The sequence below is a fragment of the Chionomys nivalis genome, chromosome 11 (assembly GCF_950005125.1).
Source record: "Chionomys nivalis chromosome 11, mChiNiv1.1, whole genome shotgun sequence".
Taxonomy (NCBI): Eukaryota; Metazoa; Chordata; class Mammalia; order Rodentia; family Cricetidae; genus Chionomys; species Chionomys nivalis.
The window spans coordinates 33829432-33848413 of NC_080096.1; the positions used below are offsets into that span (position 1 = coordinate 33829432).

Here is an 18982-nt window from a genome sequence, read left to right on the forward strand (position 1 = left end):
ATCCTCACAGGTCACTCCCCAAGACCTTGGGGCCCTGAAGGAACAGATCCTCTTGCCCAAGGCTGTGGGTATGGGACTGAGAGCTGCTGGGTTCCAGGCTAGAAAGGGTGTTCTGAAGTTCTAAGAGGAAGTAAAATGACAAACCAACCATTAGCGAGACTGTGATGTGCATAAAGCCAGGCCCTGGACCATCCTGGAAAGGACGCACAGGCCTGGTTTGTATGTGCCCATGCACAGGTGCTTCTCACTGAGTACCTGTTTCTGTCCCCAAATGCTCAGAATGAGTGATGTAATGGAGAATGTAGTGGTACCTGTCCTGGAACTAGCTCTTGTGGACCAGGCTGGCCTTGAACTCACAGAGATTCGCTTGCCTCTGCCTCTGTCCTGAAGGCTGTAATTAAAGGAGTGTTTTACCACTGCCCAGGCCTTTCCCCCATTTTAAAGAAATTATTACTGTGCATATATGAATGTACCTATGGGGCTCAGAGGACAGTTTCATGGATTTGGCTCTCTCTCCTTTACATGGGTCCCAGAGTTCATACTCAGGTTGGTGTGCTGGTGTGCCCCACAGTGCCTTTACCCGCACCTCACTGTCCTGTCTTCATCTTGACCACCTTCTCAGAAACATTCTAAGGAATAAGGAAGGGCTCCCTTGTGCCTTGACTTGCATTACTCTGCCTCTGGATATTCCAGAGACAGCCAGGAAACACAAAGTTTTAAGAACATAGGAGGCCAGGCCGGACGGTGGTGGCGCACGCCTTTGATCCCAGCACTCAGGAGGCAAAGGCAGGTGGATCTCTGTGAGTTCGAGGTCAGCCTGTTCTACAAGAGCTAGTTCCAGGACAGGCACCAAAGCTACAGAGAAACCCTGTCTCAAAAAACCAAAAAAAAAAAAAACAAAAACAAAAAACAAAAAAAAACTTTTCTAAATGAAAATTTTCAGTCTTTTTCTTAAGTCTGTTGCTAACATAAGAGTTATTTGGCATCTGTATGCCAAGAAAACACAAAGCCGTCCGGCTAATAAACAGCAAACCAATACGCAAGCCAAGCCTGCAGATTCGCAGACTTTCTGCTGTTCCACTCCAAAGAATATTTCTATCCTACACTAATGTCGCAAAAGCACTGTGGGAACTTTTAAAAGAGTTTAATTACACAAGTCATGGGTTTAAAGTAGAAAAGAATGTATAGGAAACATTTAGTTTATTTAAGAAAAAAGAAAGGCTGGAGGTGGTGGCACACACCTTTAATCCCAGCACTCGGGAGGCAGAGGCAGGCAGATCTCTGTGAATTTGATGCTTGCCTGGGCAACAAAGTGAGTTCTAGGATAGCTAGGACTGTTACAAAGAGAAATACTGTCTCAAAAACCAAAGAATAAAAACAAAAAGAAAAAAGGTTTTGAGTTTTGTCTGTTTTTTAAGATAACTCAATTTCAGAGAAACTGAGAAGCCTGCTGTAACCATACAGGCTGGGCTGCTAAGGATGAGGAGGTGTAGAGAATCTGGAGTAAGCCTCAATAAACTGTAGCACAATAAAGAAAAACACAGACACAGATATTGGGGTTCAACATGACCACCAGAAAAGCAAAGCAGCTAGCCACTACCACATACCTGTCAGTCCTAGAAGAGCAATCCTGCCTCCAGACTCCTCAGAATGAGACTGGCTGAGAGCTGTCTCCCTCCTGTTTTATAGTCCTCTCTAGGGCAGGGATTAAGGGCGTGTACCACTACTGATTGGTTTCTATGGCAAACTAGTCTGGCTACTTGGATTAAAGGTGTGTGATGCCACTGTCTGGTCAGTGAGGCTACCAGGGTGATTGTTTTACACTCTGATCTTTAGGCAAGCTTTATTTACTGAAATATAAATGAAATATCATTACACTAAGCAGTCTGACAGTGTGACTGCTTAGATCTAGTGCCCACCAGGGTACCACACACTCCTCTGCGATCTCATCAATACTGCCTCAGACCAGCATCTGAACCCATTCTACTCACCACAATGGGGAAATCATTGCTTTCCAAGTTCACCTGAACTTGGAGTCAAACGTGTATCTATACATGCCAGAAATCAGAGGCAGAGGTCACAGAAAGCAGTGAGGTGAGAAGGAAATGTCCAGCAGAATCCATCTCATGTGGGTGAAGAAATGCAAAAAGCACACCAGGGAGAGCCAAGCCACTTTATTTTAAATTAGCTGAGGAGCAGGAATGGCTGGACAGCGAGATGCCTCGGGAAAGAGGTCACATAGCGGAGGGGTGAGAAGACCGCCCCGGATGGACGCTTCATCTAGCTCATCCTTCTTACAAATCCTCACAGGTCACTCCCCAAGACCTTGGGGCCCTGAAGGAACAGATCCTCTTGCCCAAGGCTGTGGGTATGGGACTGAGAGCTGCTGGGTTCCAGGCTAGAAAGGGTGTTCTGAAGTTCTAAGAGGAAGTAAAATGACAAACCAACCATTAGCGAGACTGTGATGTGCATAAAGCCAGGCCCTGGACCATCCTGGAAAGGACGCACAGGCCTGGTTTGTATGTGCCCATGCACAGGTGCTTCTCACTGAGTACCTGTTTCTGTCCCCAAATGCTCAGAATGAGTGATGTAATGGAGAATGTAGTGGTACCTGTCCTGGAACTAGCTCTTGTGGACCAGGCTGGCCTTGAACTCACAGAGATTCGCTTGCCTCTGCCTCTGTCCTGAAGGCTGTAATTAAAGGAGTGTTTTACCACTGCCCAGGCCTTTCCCCCATTTTAAAGAAATTATTACTGTGCATATATGAATGTACCTATGGGGCTCAGAGGACAGTTTCATGGATTTGGCTCTCTCTCCTTTACATGGGTCCCAGAGTTCATACTCAGGTTGGTGTGCTGGTGTGCCCCACAGTGCCTTTACCCGCACCTCACTGTCCTGTCTTCATCTTGACCACCTTCTCAGAAACATTCTAAGGAATAAGGAAGGGCTCCCTTGTGCCTTGACTTGCATTACTCTGCCTCTGGATATTCCAGAGACAGCCAGGAAACACAAAGTTTTAAGAACATAGGAGGCCAGGCCGGACGGTGGTGGCGCACGCCTTTGATCCCAGCACTCAGGAGGCAAAGGCAGGTGGATCTCTGTGAGTTCGAGGTCAGCCTGTTCTACAAGAGCTAGTTCCAGGACAGGCACCAAAGCTACAGAGAAACCCTGTCTCAAAAAACCAAAAAAAAAAAAAACAAAAACAAAAAACAAAAAAAAACTTTTCTAAATGAAAATTTTCAGTCTTTTTCTTAAGTCTGTTGCTAACATAAGAGTTATTTGGCATCTGTATGCCAAGAAAACACAAAGCCGTCCGGCTAATAAACAGCAAACCAATACGCAAGCCAAGCCTGCAGATTCGCAGACTTTCTGCTGTTCCACTCCAAAGAATATTTCTATCCTACACTAATGTCGCAAAAGCACTGTGGGAACTTTTAAAAGAGTTTAATTACACAAGTCATGGGTTTAAAGTAGAAAAGAATGTATAGGAAACATTTAGTTTATTTAAGAAAAAAGAAAGGCTGGAGGTGGTGGCACACACCTTTAATCCCAGCACTCGGGAGGCAGAGGCAGGCAGATCTCTGTGAATTTGATGCTTGCCTGGGCAACAAAGTGAGTTCTAGGATAGCTAGGACTGTTACAAAGAGAAATACTGTCTCAAAAACCAAAGAATAAAAACAAAAAGAAAAAAGGTTTTGAGTTTTGTCTGTTTTTTAAGATAACTCAATTTCAGAGAAACTGAGAAGCCTGCTGTAACCATACAGGCTGGGCTGCTAAGGATGAGGAGGTGTAGAGAATCTGGAGTAAGCCTCAATAAACTGTAGCACAATAAAGAAAAACACAGACACAGATATTGGGGTTCAACATGACCACCAGAAAAGCAAAGCAGCTAGCCACTACCACATACCTGTCAGTCCTAGAAGAGCAATCCTGCCTCCAGACTCCTCAGAATGAGACTGGCTGAGAGCTGTCTCCCTCCTGTTTTATAGTCCTCTCTAGGGCAGGGATTAAGGGCGTGTACCACTACTGATTGGTTTCTATGGCAAACTAGTCTGGCTACTTGGATTAAAGGTGTGTGATGCCACTGTCTGGTCAGTGAGGCTACCAGGGTGATTGTTTTACACTCTGATCTTTAGGCAAGCTTTATTTACTGAAATATAAATGAAATATCATTACACTAAGCAGTCTGACAGTGTGACTGCTTAGATCTAGTGCCCACCAGGGTACCACACACTCCTCTGCGATCTCATCAATACTGCCTCAGACCAGCATCTGAACCCATTCTACTCACCACAATGGGGAAATCATTGCTTTCCAAGTTCACCTGAACTTGGAGTCAAACGTGTATCTATACATGCCAGAAATCAGAGGCAGAGGTCACAGAAAGCAGTGAGGTGAGAAGGAAATGTCCAGCAGAATCCATCTCATGTGGGTGAAGAAATGCAAAAAGCACACCAGGGAGAGCCAAGCCACTTTATTTTAAATTAGCTGAGGAGCAGGAATGGCTGGACAGCGAGATGCCTCGGGAAAGAGGTCACATAGCGGAGGGGTGAGAAGACCGCCCCGGATGGACGCTTCATCTAGCTCATCCTTCTTACAAATCCTCACAGGTCACTCCCCAAGACCTTGGGGCCCTGAAGGAACAGATCCTCTTGCCCAAGGCTGTGGGTATGGGACTGAGAGCTGCTGGGTTCCAGGCTAGAAAGGGTGTTCTGAAGTTCTAAGAGGAAGTAAAATGACAAACCAACCATTAGCGAGACTGTGATGTGCATAAAGCCAGGCCCTGGACCATCCTGGAAAGGACGCACAGGCCTGGTTTGTATGTGCCCATGCACAGGTGCTTCTCACTGAGTACCTGTTTCTGTCCCCAAATGCTCAGAATGAGTGATGTAATGGAGAATGTAGTGGTACCTGTCCTGGAACTAGCTCTTGTGGACCAGGCTGGCCTTGAACTCACAGAGATTCGCTTGCCTCTGCCTCTGTCCTGAAGGCTGTAATTAAAGGAGTGTTTTACCACTGCCCAGGCCTTTCCCCCATTTTAAAGAAATTATTACTGTGCATATATGAATGTACCTATGGGGCTCAGAGGACAGTTTCATGGATTTGGCTCTCTCTCCTTTACATGGGTCCCAGGGGTCATACTCAGGTTGGTATGCTGGTGTTTCACACAGTGCCTTTACCCGCACCTCACTGTCCTGTCTTCATCTTGACCACCTTCTCAGAAACATTCTAAGGAATAAGGAAGGGCTCCCTTGTGCCTTGACTTGCATTACTCTGCCTCTGGATATTCCAGAGACAGCCAGGAAACACAAAGTTTTAAGAACATAGGAGGCCAGGCCGGACGGTGGTGGCGCACGCCTTTGATCCCAGCACTCAGGAGGCAAAGGCAGGTGGATCTCTGTGAGTTCGAGGTCAGCCTGTTCTACAAGAGCTAGTTCCAGGACAGGCTCCAAAGTTACAGAGAAACCCTGTCTCAAAAAACCAATAAATATATAAGTAAATAAATGAATAAAAAATAAATTAAATCACCGTGTTCTGCATGCCCTTATGGAGACCAAAGGACAACAGCTAGAGTCAGGTCTCTCCTTCCACCATGTGGGTCCCGGGGGATGAACCGAGGTTGTCAGGCTTGGCTGCAAACACCGTCGATCACTGAGTCACCTCACTCTTTCTGCTCTATTTCTTTTTGTTTTGGAGACAAGGTCTCTACACTTCTAGCTGGTTTAGAACTCCCTGTGTTGGCTGGCCTTGAACTCATTGAGACAATACCTGCCTCTGCTCCCTGTATAGGGGAATTAAAGGCACCTGCAACCAAGCCTGGTCAGCCTCACAGACCACGCAGTGACATCACACACCTTTAATCCAAGTAGCCAGACTAGTTTGCTATTGAACTGGGCGGTAGTGTCTCATGGCTTTAATCCCAGCACTGGAGAGGAATATAAGACAGGAGGAGACAGCTCTCAGCCAGTCTCATTCTGAGGATTCCTGGAGGCAGGATCTCCATACTCGAACTGACAGAGAGGTAAGTGGTAGTGGCTGACTGCTTTGCTGTTCTGGACGTCTTGTTGAACCCCTATATCTGTGTCTGTGTTTTTCTTAATTGTGGTACAGTTTATTGAGACTTACTCCAGATTCTCTACACCTCCTCATCCTTAGCAGCCCAGCCTGTATGGTTGCAGCAGGCTTCTCAGTTTCTCTGAAATTGAGTCATCTTAAATAACAGAGACAACCCAAAACCTTTCATTTTCTCTTAAACTGTTGTGTTTTTATTTATTTATTTTTTGTTTTGTTTTTGAGACAGTGTTTCTCTGTGTGACAGCCCTAGCTGTCCTAGAACTCTCTTTGTTGCCCAGGCAGGCACCAAATTCACAGAGATCCGCCTTCCTTTGCCTCCTGAGTGCTGGGATTAAGGGCGTGTGCCACCACATCCAAGCCTTTCTTTTTTCTTTTTTTTTTTTCTTTTTTTTTTTTTTTTGGTTTTTCGAGACACGGTTTCTCTGTGGTTTTGGAGCCTGTCCTAGAACTAGCTCTGTAGACCAGGCTGGTCTCGAACTCACAGAGATCTGCCTGCCTCTACCTCCCAAGTTCTGGGATTAAAGGCGTGCGCCACCACCGCCTGGCTTGCCTTTCTTTTTTCTTAAAGTAAATATGTTTCCTAGACATTCTTTTCTACTTTAAACCTATGACCTGTGTAAGTTGAACTCTTTTTAAAGTTCCCATAGTGCCAGGCGGTGGTGGTGCATACCTTTAATCCCAGCACTCGGGAGGCAGAGGCAGGCGGATCTCTGTGAGTTCGAGACCAGCCTGGTCTACAAGAGCTAGTTCCAGGATAGGCTCCAAAACCACAGGGAAACCCTGTCTCAGAAAACCAAAAAAATAAAATAAAATAAATGTTCCCATAGTGCTTTTGCGACGTTAGTGTAGTATAGAAATATTCTATGGACCGAAATCTGGAGTGGAACAGCAGAATAGTCTGCGAATCTGCGGGCTTGGCTTGCGTATTGGTTTGCTGTTTATTTGCCGGAGCTCTTTGTGTTTTGTTGGCTTACACATGCCAAATAACTCTTATGTTAGCAACAGACTTAAGAAAAAGACTGAAAATTTTCATTTACAAAAGTTTTAAGCCAGGGCTTTAGTGGTGGACATTTTTAATCACAATATTTAGGAGGCCAAGATAGGCATATCTCTGTGAGTTGGAGGGCATCCTGGTCTACATGGACCAGGAGACCCTGTCCCAAAAAATAAAAAGCAAAACAAAATTTAGAGTGTAAGAAAATACCATACTCAGAAAAAGTATTTGTCTAATACAAAAGAAACCTGAGACCTGAGAGTCTCATCATAAATAATGATTTTATTTTAAAATTAAATTTATTCTTTTTGAGACAGTGTCTTGTATTATTTGCATTGCACTATATTGAACTTTTAAAAATTTGTAGGTCAGGCCGCTGCCGCTCACGCTCTTCACCTCTCGGTGGACTCGGATTCCTGGAGGCCAAACCACGATGGCGACGATGGGCTCCGCGCGGAAGCGGCTGCTCAAAGAGGAGGACATGACCAAAGTGGAGTTCGAGAGCAGCGAGGAGGTGGACGTGACCCCCACGTTCGACACCATGGGCCTGCGGGAGGACCTACTGCGCGGCATCTACGCCTACGGGTTTGAGAAGCCTTCAGCAATCCAGCAGCGCGCTATGAAGCAGATAATTAAGGGGAGAGATGTCATAGCACAGTCTCAGTCTGGCACCGGTAAGACGGCCACCTTCAGCATTTCAGTCCTCCAGTGCTTGGATATCCAGGTTCGAGAAACGCAGGCTTTGATCTTGGCTCCAACAAGAGAGTTAGCTGTACAGATTCAGAAGGGTTTGCTGGCTCTGGGGGACTACATGCACGTACAGTGCCACGCCTGCATTGGGGGCACCAATGTTGGGGAGGACATCCGGAAGCTGGACTGTGGGCAACATGTTGTGGCAGGCACCCCGGGACGTGTCTTTGATATGATTCGCCGTAGAAGTTTAAGGACACGGGCTATCAAGATGTTGGTTTTGGATGAGGCTGATGAAATGCTGAACAAAGGTTTCAAGGAGCAGATCTACGATGTGTACAGGCACCTGCCGCCAGCCACACAGGTGGTTCTCATCAGTGCCACATTGCCTCACGAGATCCTGGAGATGACCAACAAGTTTATGACCGACCCCATCCGCATCTTGGTGAAGCGTGATGAATTGACTCTGGAAGGCATCAAGCAGTTCTTCGTGGCGGTGGAAAGAGAGGAGTGGAAATTTGACACTCTGTGTGACCTCTACGACACGCTGACCATCACCCAGGCTGTCATCTTCTGCAACACCAAGAGGAAGGTTGACTGGCTGACAGAGAAGATGAGAGAAGCCAACTTCACTGTGTCATCCACGCACGGGGACATGCCCCAGAAGGAGCGCGAGTCCATCGTGAAGGAGTTCCGCTCAGGTGCCAGCCGAGTGCTCATTTCTACAGATGTCTGGGCTCGCGGCCTGGATGTCCCTCAGGTGTCCCTCGTCATTAACTACGACCTGCCCAACAACAGAGAACTGTACATTCACAGAATCGGGAGATCAGGGCGTTACGGCCGCAAGGGTGTGGCCATCAATTTTGTGAAGAACGATGACATCCGCATCCTCAGGGACGTAGAGCAGTACTACTCCACCCAGATAGACGAGATGCCCATGAATGTGGCTGACCTGATCTGAAGCTGGTGCTCGTGCATCAAGGGCCTGGATATGGCGCCTATCGTGAGCTCCTCCTCGGAACGGGAAGCCTCTATTTAAAGGGGTTTAAATGAACTGTCTTCTCACAGCCCCTCAGGAAGACGCTCGGGCGCTGCCATCTTTTCTAACCCACATGTAAATAATCCAATGCTTTCAGCCTTTTACATTAAACATGGAAATTTTCCCATGAAAAAAAATTTGTAAGTCAGCCTCTCCCTCGTTGCTGCCGTGGTGGCAGCTCAAGTTCTCTCCAAGGGTGGATGTCTGAAGTTACTTGTCTGGAGCAGATGCCGCCAGGAAGGAGGTTCAGAGTCCCTTCGGAAGAGGCGCAAAAAAGGACCAAAGCTGCAAGGCACTGATGGCAATGGATTGCGCATTGTTGATTATGATGTGGGCTGGGCAGCCATGAAGGAGTGCTGTGTACTGGTTTGCTCCTTATGACTTACCCAACCTCCTTTCTTATAAAACCCAGGACCACCAGCCCATGGATGGAGCCACCTACAATGGGCTGGACCCACTCCCATCAATAACTAGTTAAGAAAATGCCTTACATCTGGATCTTATGAAGGTTTCTTCTCAGTTAAGGTTCCCTCCTTTCAGATAACTGTGCTTTGTGTATCAGGTTGATATACGACTAGCCAGTATACACAATTAGCCAGTTATAGGGGCACATATTCATAATACCAGCACTAAAGAGGCTGAGAAAATGTGGGCCATGTATTCAAGGTTAGCCTGAGCTACATAGCAAGCGTGTCTCAGACAGACAAACAAAACAAAGCGCCCCTCAGTTGGGCAGGCTTGGGCCATGTGAGATCTGTCTTCAAAATTAATAAAGTAAAAAAGAGCCAGGTGTGTTTTGCATGCATGCTAGGAATCTAAACTCTTAGGAGGTAGAGCCAGGAGGTTCAGAATTTCAAGGCCGGTTCAAGAGCATGTTTGATGCTAGTCCAGTAGAGAACATGTCTTAAAGGGGGTTAAAGAGGAAATATATACACTATAATCTATATTTAACATAGTAATAAGCCTTATGGTCTTCAAAGAATTGAAGTTCAAATACTTGCTCTCTAACTTGTAATTACATGAACCAAAATATATTTAATCTTGTTACATCTCCAGTCCTCATAGTAAAGTAGAAACAAAAACAGTGGCTAATTTAAGTCATACAATGGTCATATGACTATCGATTAGACAAACATTAAACATTCCATTCTTGTCGCAACAATTGCCTATTTTTTATAGTGTTTATAGTGAATGTCTAGAAGCATGAGTCAGAAAGACACTGTGATGCTTAATTTTAATTGCCAAACTCGAATGGGTCATAAAATGCCCAGAGCACCAGGGGAGTCCACTTTTGGGTGTGTGTAAATCTTCCAGAGCGGATTAACTGGTGGGCAGAAGCACTGACTGGCCCTGAATATAGGCGGTACTGACATGTGAACGAGCAGCCTCGTGTTCCTGCCACCGTGGAACCCCTGGGCACCACGCCTTCCTGTGATGGTGGACAGTGTCCCCTCGAGCACAAGCCAAAATAGCCCTTCTTCCTTCAAGAGGCTTTAGTCAGGCACTTAATGAGATGTCTGGAAAGGAAATAATACAGGTATGGGAAAGTAGGAGCACTGCCGTAATAAACTTGACCACACGCCTTCTGGACTGGTGTGTGTGAGGGGTGCTGAAGAGTCTGGGGCTATAGGGTGAGAGAAGCCGTAGCCCCCTCTCTCTTGCTCTCTTTCTCACAGAGATCCACCTGTCTCTGCCTCCCACGTGCTGGAATTGAAGGCATACACGACTGCCCGGTGCTCTCTTTCTTCTTCTTTCTTTCTCTTCCTTTTTCTTTCACTCTCTTAGTCTCTCTCGTTCTATCTCTTCTCTCTCTCTCTTTTTCCCTCTTTTACTCTCCCACACTCTCTCCTTTTCTTGTTTTTCTCTCTTGTTCTCTCTTGTTCTCTTTTGCTCTCCCAAGCTCTCTCTCACCTTCTTTCTCTCTTCCCCTCTCTTTTCCTCTCGCTCGCCCTCTTTATTTTTATTTATTTATTTATTTATTTATTTATTTATTTATTTATTTATTTATTTATTTATTTTTGAGGCAGCCCTTGCTGTCCTGGAACTCACTTTGTAGACTAAGCTGACCTCGAACTCAGAGCTCCACCTGCCTCTGCCTTCCAAGAGTTGCGATTCAAGGTGTGCGCCATCATTGCCCAGCCCCAGCCTGGGTTTCTTAATGAGACACCTTCCCTTCAAAAAAGGAAAGAAAGTCCTGTGAGCAAAAACACGCTATTTTTTGAAAATAAAAATAAGAAATTGTCAGTTTATTATGCTATGGTTGTAAGAAGACTACTACCAACCAAACCAGTTGGAATTTGAAATCCCTCCCCATGTAGTTGAGAGTGTAAAATCAGACCTGTTGAGCAGCAACAAGGAATTTTGAGAGAGATGTAGCAGCACACGCTGTAATCCCAGCATCCGTGAGGTAGAGGCTGGAAAATAGATTTCAAGGTCATATTGGCCACACAGCAGGGTTAAGGTCTCAACAAATCGAAACAAGAAATTAATTATACTTTTTTTATTTTATTTTATTTTATTTTTAATTATACTTTCTGTGCTTGAGTGTAGCATCTAGAATCTGTCACCCTAGGAACTCTCTGGCTATTGGATAGTTCAATAATGGCACAGTGGATAAGGTCACTTCCTGCCAAGCCTGATGATCTGATTTCATCCTTAGGTGCTACATGGTGAAAGGAGGGAACTGACTGATCCGTGTGCCATGGTACATGCCCGTAAATAAGTTAATAAATATATGGCTATAAAAATTAGGACGGACTTTTGGTCACACTGCATGTGTACTTTGTTACTATCCAGGCTGGCATCATCTCTTATGCACTCAATAAACTTTTGGTTCTAAAATAAGGTTGTTGGCAACCCCTTACAGTATTTGAAATAAGTTTTAAATGGCAGATTGCTCAAGTTAGCTAACTCATCAGGCAGTTACATCTAAGTGAGAAAATCATAGTAAAATCCCTAGTGCTTAAAAAGAACTATTTCCATTTCCTCTCTGATGGTTCAGCAGTTAAATGTACTTATTCTACAGAGGACCCATGTTCAGTTCCCAGCACACACGTGACAGCTTACAGCCATATAGCCATTGTTACGCCCTAGTTTATTATCCCCAAAAGGAAACCGGATTCTGACAGATTCTGATATAAAGCACAAGAGGGTTTTTTAATATTCAAACTTGAGTTTGGACTATACCTCTACCACAGCAATGCAGTGGGTGAGAGAAGTGCAGCCTGAACCCGGGAAGGGGGGAACTTTTAAAGGGGAAATGCCATAGTAAGGGGCGTTCATGTCCTGTCATCCTGGGTTTGGGTAAGGAGGGCATAGGGCAAAGTAGTCTCTGAAACCATTGGTCAGTTTTTGGGCATGAAAACCCTAACAAAGAGCCATTAAACACTGACAAGGTATCTTCAAGGGCAGGCTGCCTCCTAGGAACATCTGAACCCCGGTAAGGTTTATGGCCCTGCTCCCTAGCTCCTTAGGTGGCTATTTTCAGGGTATCCATCCAAATTGTGATATCAGCACATATCTGAGCTGAGATCCCCCCTCATTATATGGCTTAAGATGATGCCCCCTCTTTAAAATGGAGTCTGCAAAGTCAGGTCCTCATACCACCATTAATTCCAGTTATAGGATCCAAAGCCCTGTTCTAGACTTCACAGACACCAGACGTGCAAGGAGTGCACAGACATACATCCAAGCGAAACACTCAAACACGTAAAGAAAACATCCTGAAACAAGACGGTTCCATTTTTCCTCCTGTTGAGGACTGCTTGCTTTTGGAATAAATAAGAATCACTGTGGAGCCCGTTAAAATCTCCAGGCCTCCTCCAAAGAGATTCTGATGAACCAGGTCAAGTAGAAGATGAGAACTATGGGTTTTAGACATCTCTGGTCATTTTAGGGTTTTTTGCTTTTTTTTCCTCTCTGTATAGCTTATAGACTGGCTTCTGCTACAAGGCTTTCTTCTTGTTTAACATCCCAAATGCTCAGTGTACATTTGTACACCACCATGCCTGCCTGGCCTCCTCGGGTAATTCTTTGTTTTTGTGTTGTTGTTTATTTGTGTCTGAGACAGGTATAGACCTGGATGGCCGTAATTCACTGTATAGACCAGGCTGACCTGGAATTTGTGACTGTCTACCTGTCTCCAACCCTGAGATATCAGGTTTTGTTTTCCTCTCTGACTCCCTAGCTGATTTTTATTCAATAACAGACAAAATACACTCCCTCAGTTCGTGGGCTCCATGTCACACTTGGTTAATAAATAGCTTTTACTGGGCAGGTGAGGTTCTTCAGAGGTAAAGGCACTTGTGGTCAAGCCCAGAAACGTGGGTTTGATTTCTGGGACCCACATGGCAGAGTGAGAGGACCGAGGCCCAGATTCTTCTGACCTCCACATGTGCACTGTGGTTGCAGTGTCTGCCCCCACCTTAGTTCAACATCCTTAGTCATCAGAGAAATGCAAATCAAAACAACTCTGAGATTCCATCTTACATTTGAAGAATGGCCAACATCGCTGGGCGATGGTGGCGCACGCCTTTAATCCCAGCACTCGGGAGGCAGAGGCAGGCGGATCTCTGGGAGTTCGAGGCCAGCCTGGTCTACAAGAGCTAGTTCCAGGACAGGCTCCAAAGCCACAGAGAAACCCTGTCTCGAAAAAAACCAAAAAAAAAAAAAAAAAAAAAGAATGGCCAAGATCAAAAACACTGATGACAACTTAAGCTGGAGAGGTTAAGGGGAAAAAATTCCACTTCTGAATTGCTGGTGTTCCCCCTTTGGATGTCGGTGTGGTGATTTCTCAGAAAATTAGGAAACAACCTTCCTCAAGAACCAGTAATTCCACTTTTGGGTCTATATCCAAAGGATGCCAAAACGTGCCACAAGAACATGTGCTCAACTATGTTCATATCAGCTTTGTTTGTCATAGCCAGAACCTGGAGACAACCTAAATGCCCCTCGACCAAAGAATGAATAAAAATAAAAAGTGTGGTACATTTGCATGATGGAGTACTACACAACAGAAAAAAATAATAATGACAGCTTGCATTTTGCAGGAAAATGATGTAGCGAGAAAACATTATTTTGAGTGAGGTAACCCAGATACAGAAAGACAATTATCACATGTACTACTCATAGGTGGTTATTAAATATAAAGCAAAGAAAGCCAGCTTACAAACCACAATCCGAGAGAATTTAGACAACAATGTAGACAGTAAGAGGGACTTACATGTTACATAGATCTAATCTGCATGGGAAGTAGAAAGTATAAAAACACAAGATCTCTTGAGTAAATTTTAAGCATGGGGACTTTGGGGGAGGATTGAAGGCAGGAGGGGAGAGGCAGGGAGGGGTAGAGAGAGAAATGTAGAGCTCAACAAATACCAATAAAAAAATTTTTAAAAAAATAATAAAAAGGAGGAATTTATTTTTCTTTATGTGTAAGTGAACATACATGTTTGTGAGAATATGGAAGCCAAACGGTGTTCTTTGGGTGTTGTTTACCTTCAGTCTCTCTCTCTCTCTCTTTTTTTTTTTTGTTTGTTTGTTTTCATTTTTCAAGATGGGGTTTCTCTGTGTAACAACCCTAGCTGTCCTGGAACAAGCTGGAACCCACAGATCAACCTGCCTCTGTCTCCAGAGTGCTGGGATTAACGACCTTGTGGTATCACTGCCTGGCCTGTTTGTTTGTTATTAAGAATTTATATGAAAAAAAATAAAAAAAATAAAGAATTTATGTGGATGAATGTTTTCCCTGCATATGCACTATGTTGGATCCCTTGGAACTTGGGTTATGGATTGCTGCGAGCCATGCTGGGTGCTGGGAATTGAACCTGTATCGATTACAAGAGCAATAAGTGCTACTGAGCCATTTCTTCAGTCCCTTACTCTTTGAGGCAGAATCTCTTAATGATCTGGAACTTGATATGTGGGTGTGACTAGCAAGCACTCAGGATCTGCTTCTCCAGGGCTGGTTTTATAAGCAAGGTCTGTCAGGCCTGACTTCTTTTTTAATAGAGGTTAAAGTTATGTTTTTCCTTGAGATATGGCTTTTATTGGAGAATCCCAACAGTAGGGAGGTAAAGGCAAGATTATCATCTTTGCAATGTATAGCAAGTTCAAGGCCATTCTGACCCTGTCTCAAAAAACCAAACCATGGGCTTATGATCCAGGGCCATGTTAATACACATCTTATGCCTTCGTGGAACAGTCGTGACTCCCATCATGCTAACAGGAGCCCCTTATTCTGTTCCAGAAGTTTCCAGAACGGCAAATAGAAGTCATTGCTGACTATGAGGTTCACCCCAACCGGCGCCCTAAGTTTTTAGCCCAGACTGCAGCCCATGTGGCCGGGGCTGCTTACTACTACCAAAGACAAGATGTGGATGCTGATCCATGGGGGACCAAGGTTAGAGAACATGTGAATGAATGAGTGGGGATTTAGAGAAAATTAGTAAAAGCCCCTCCAAGTATCCCTGTGAGGTTCCACATTACATCACCTTCCTTTCCTGACGTTGATACATAACCCAGGACAAAGTATCTGTGGTCCTGACAAATAGGCCGCCTGCTTTCTTGTTTACCTGAGGACATCACAGTTCAAAAGCCTGGGCCCTTTTAATATTTTAAAAATCTCTCTTGTAGCCGGGTGGTGGTGACGCTTGCCTTTAATCCCAGCACTTGGGAGGCAGAGGCAGACGGATGTCTGTGAGTTCGAGACCAGCCTGGTCTGCAAGAGCTAGTTCCAGGACAGGCTCCAAAACCACAGAGAGACCCTGTCTCAAAATACCAAAAAAAAAAAAAAAAAAAAAATTTAAAATCTCTCTTACAGCTGGGTGGTGGTGACGCACTCCTTTAATCCTAGCACTCAGAAGGCAGAGGCAGGCAGATTTCTGTGAGTTCAAGGCCAGCCTGTAGTACAAGGGCTACTTCCAGGACCAGCACCAAAGCTACAGAGAGAGTACAATAAAAAAAATAAGTCGGGCAATTGGGGGCACACGCCTTTAATCCCAGCACTAGGGAGACAGATGCAGGGAGATCTCTGTGAGTTTGAGGCCAGCCTGGTAGACAAAGTGAGTTCCAGAACAGGCTCCAAACTACAGAGAAACCCTATCTCAAAAAAAACTAACTAAATAAATAAATCTTAATGGTTTTTTTTTTTTTTTTTTTTTTTTTTTTACTGTGTTCTGCATGCCCTTATGGAGACCATAGGATAATTGCTAGAGTCAAGTCTCTCCTTCCACCATGTGGGTCCCTGGGGATGAACCGAGGTTGTCAGTCTTGGCTGCAAACACCTTCCCTCACTGAGTCACCTCACCTCTTCCTGCTCTATTTTTGTTTTTGAACAAGGTCTCTACACTTGAGGCTGTCTTAGAACTCACTGTGTAGGCTGGCCTTGAACTCCTTGAGATACCTTTGCCCTAGGAGTACTGGGATTTAAAGCACAGGCAGCCAAGCCAGACAGGATCTGTTTTATTTGTTTGTTTTGAGGAGAGGATTTATCTGTGTGATAAATAACCTGGCTATTCTGGAAGTGTGTAGACCAGGTTGACCTCAAACTCACAAAAAACTCCAGCCTTTGCCTCCTGAGGACGGGGCATATGCAACCACTGCCCAGCTTGACTGCTTTGTTCTTAAAACTGTGTTTCCTGGCTGTCTCTGGAAAATCCAGAGGCGGAGTAATGCAAGTCAAGGCACAAGGGAGCCCTTCCTTATTCCTTAGAATGTTTCTGAGAAGGAGGTCAAGATGAAGACAGGACAGTGAGGTGGGGGTAAAGGCACTGTGTGCCACACCAGCATACCAACCTGAGTTTGACCCCTGGGACCCATGTAAAGGAGAGAGAGCCAAATCCATGAAACTGTCCTCTGAGCCCCATAGGTACATTCATATGTACACAATAATAATTTCTTACAAATCAGGAAAAGATCCAGGCGGTGGTGGCACTCCTAGCACTCGGGAGGCAGAGGCAGGCGGATCTCTGTGAGTTTAAGTTTATCTCTGTAGATACAGCTTGCACATAACAATAAATTGAAGGGAAAAAAAAGCTTCAATAATGATAGCTGGACTTAGTGTCAAAATGGCCTCTGTAACTCTGCCTTGCTTTTCCCTTCTCCCCAGTACATAGCAGGTGTGTGCATACACCCCCAGTTTGGGGCCTGGTTTGCTATCCAAGGAGTAATGTTGCTGCCAGGGATTGAAGTGCCAAATTTGCCACCCAGAAAGCCCCCTGATTGTGTGCCTACAAGAGCTGGCCGCATCACTCTGCTTGAAGGCTTCAATTTCCATTGGCATGACTGGACCTACCGGGATGCCGTGACTCCTGCAGAACGGTACTCAGAAGAGCAGATCTACTTTTCCACCCCACCTGCACAACGTTTGGCCCTGTTAGGCTTAGCCCCGCCCTCGGAACACCATAGCACTACATCTGAACGTCCCAGTTCCAGGCTTACCAAGCCTCAGAATTCCAGCAGAGCACGAAGCTGGCTTTAGCCCCAGTGTCTCACCACCTCTCTCCCCAGGCCCTTGATACCTTTCCCCTGTGGAATCCCACTTTGGTAGATTTATTTGGGGTAGAACTTGGGTTTTGGAAAAGCACTTTTTTCAGTTTTTCAAAACAAGGTTTTTCTGTGTGGCTATGGCTGTCCTGGAACTCACTCTGTAGACCAGGCTAGCCTCCAACTTGGAGATCCGCCTGCCTCTTCCTCCTGAGTGCTGGGATTAAAGATGTGTGAAAGAAACACATTTATTTTCACTATTTCCCAAAGCTCGTCAAAGAGAGTCAAGACTCAGTTTACATTGGTTAAGACAAACACATTCAACACAGACTCAAAATCAGCAGCTGCCTTCAAATATTGGACTCAAACCTGTTATATTTTTGTGTAGTACTGCAAGATACTATTTAGAGGTGTGGTTCTTAATCTTCCAAATGCAGTTCCTCACATTGTGGTAACCCCCAAAATAAAATCACTTTCATTGTTATTGAAATAACTGATTTTGTTGTTTTGACTCATAATGTAAATGTTTTCCCAATGGTCTTAGGCTACCCCCGTGAAGTCTCCTCCAACCCCTAAAGGGGTTTTGACCCACAGGCAGAGAATTGCTGATTTACAGGATCCTAGGGGTATACATGCACCCTTTAAATGGTACCCACCACATACGGCTAAGCCAAGTAATTGTTTAAATAAACTACTTTGAAACTAACCTATAGTATTGATCTTATTACTAATGGCTTAAAGAATCTTACCATCAAGCCTGCCATCCGTCCTCATGGAAGGAGAGAACCGACTCCTGGAAGCTGTACTCTGACCCCATATACACTGATGTACCTACCCCTCTCCCCATGAACTTGTGATTTAAGAGGAAGAAAAATGAAATGGTCAAGGGCTGAAGAGTTAGCCCAATGGTAAGAGCTCTTCCAGAGGTCCTGAGTTCAAATCCCAGCAACCACATGGTGACTCACAACCATCTGTAATGAGATCTGGTGCCCTCTGGCCTGCATGTCTATCTGCAGGCAGAACACCTAAAAATAAAAGTAAAAAGAGATGGTTATGCCTATCAGTTCTTTACTCCCAGAACTCTGAGATGAGTGCAAGATTAAAGCCAACCTAGGCTGCAAGGCAAGACTGTATTTGTTTGTAGGCCAGTAGCATGTCATAGTCTTGAGGCTTGAATTTTGATGCAGTTGGGAGCCATGTGCTCTGTGTTGAGGCAATCCCCCTGAACCTGATGCTTATTTGAGGTTTGCTAACCAGCAAGCACCAATCTACCTGTCTCCTCCCCTGCATTTAGATAACACACACACAGCTTTGATCCTGGCATTTTTATGTGGTTGTTTTATGTGCTTGCACTGTGTTCTGCTCACAGTGTGTTCTACACTTGGTCACAAATGCGTTTATTAACCCTGTAGCCACCAAGGTTACTGAACAAGAGCCAAATAGTAAGATCATCTAAGCAGCTGTTCAGGAAATCTTAGCCATGTTGGAGTTCTGGACAGTGCAGAGTGGAGTTCTCTCCACACAGTTGATGCTTTCTTTTGCCTTCACTTCTCTAGTGCTGGGATTACAGGTGTATCCCACACCGTTTACGTGGCAGCAGGCTTAGAACACAGGGGGCTTTGTGCACACCATGCAAACTGTTCAGTTGTCAATTCTACAGTAAACTTTGTCCTCTGGGAGAGAAAACCCAAACTGAGAAT

At 45.0% G+C, this 18982-nt stretch overlaps 1 protein-coding gene and 1 pseudogene across 1 annotated transcript; both read left to right on the top strand.

Moving 5' to 3' along the window:
- The first annotated feature begins 7502 nt into the window (after positions 1–7502).
- Positions 7503–8765, top strand: LOC130883796 (eukaryotic initiation factor 4A-III-like). The gene has a single exon (XM_057784572.1). The coding sequence runs from the start codon at positions 7503–7505 to the stop codon at positions 8718–8720; it is 1218 nt and encodes a 405-aa protein (XP_057640555.1). The 3' UTR covers positions 8721–8765.
- Positions 8751–17538, top strand: LOC130884330 (cyanocobalamin reductase / alkylcobalamin dealkylase-like; annotated as a pseudogene).
- Positions 17539–18982: the final 1444 nt, after the last annotated feature.

Bases quoted from the DNA above. Each gene is read 5' to 3' on its own strand.
- LOC130883796 (XM_057784572.1), top strand. From the start codon at position 7,503: ATGGCGACGATGGGCTCCGCGCGGAAGCGGCTGCTCAAAGAGGAGGAC.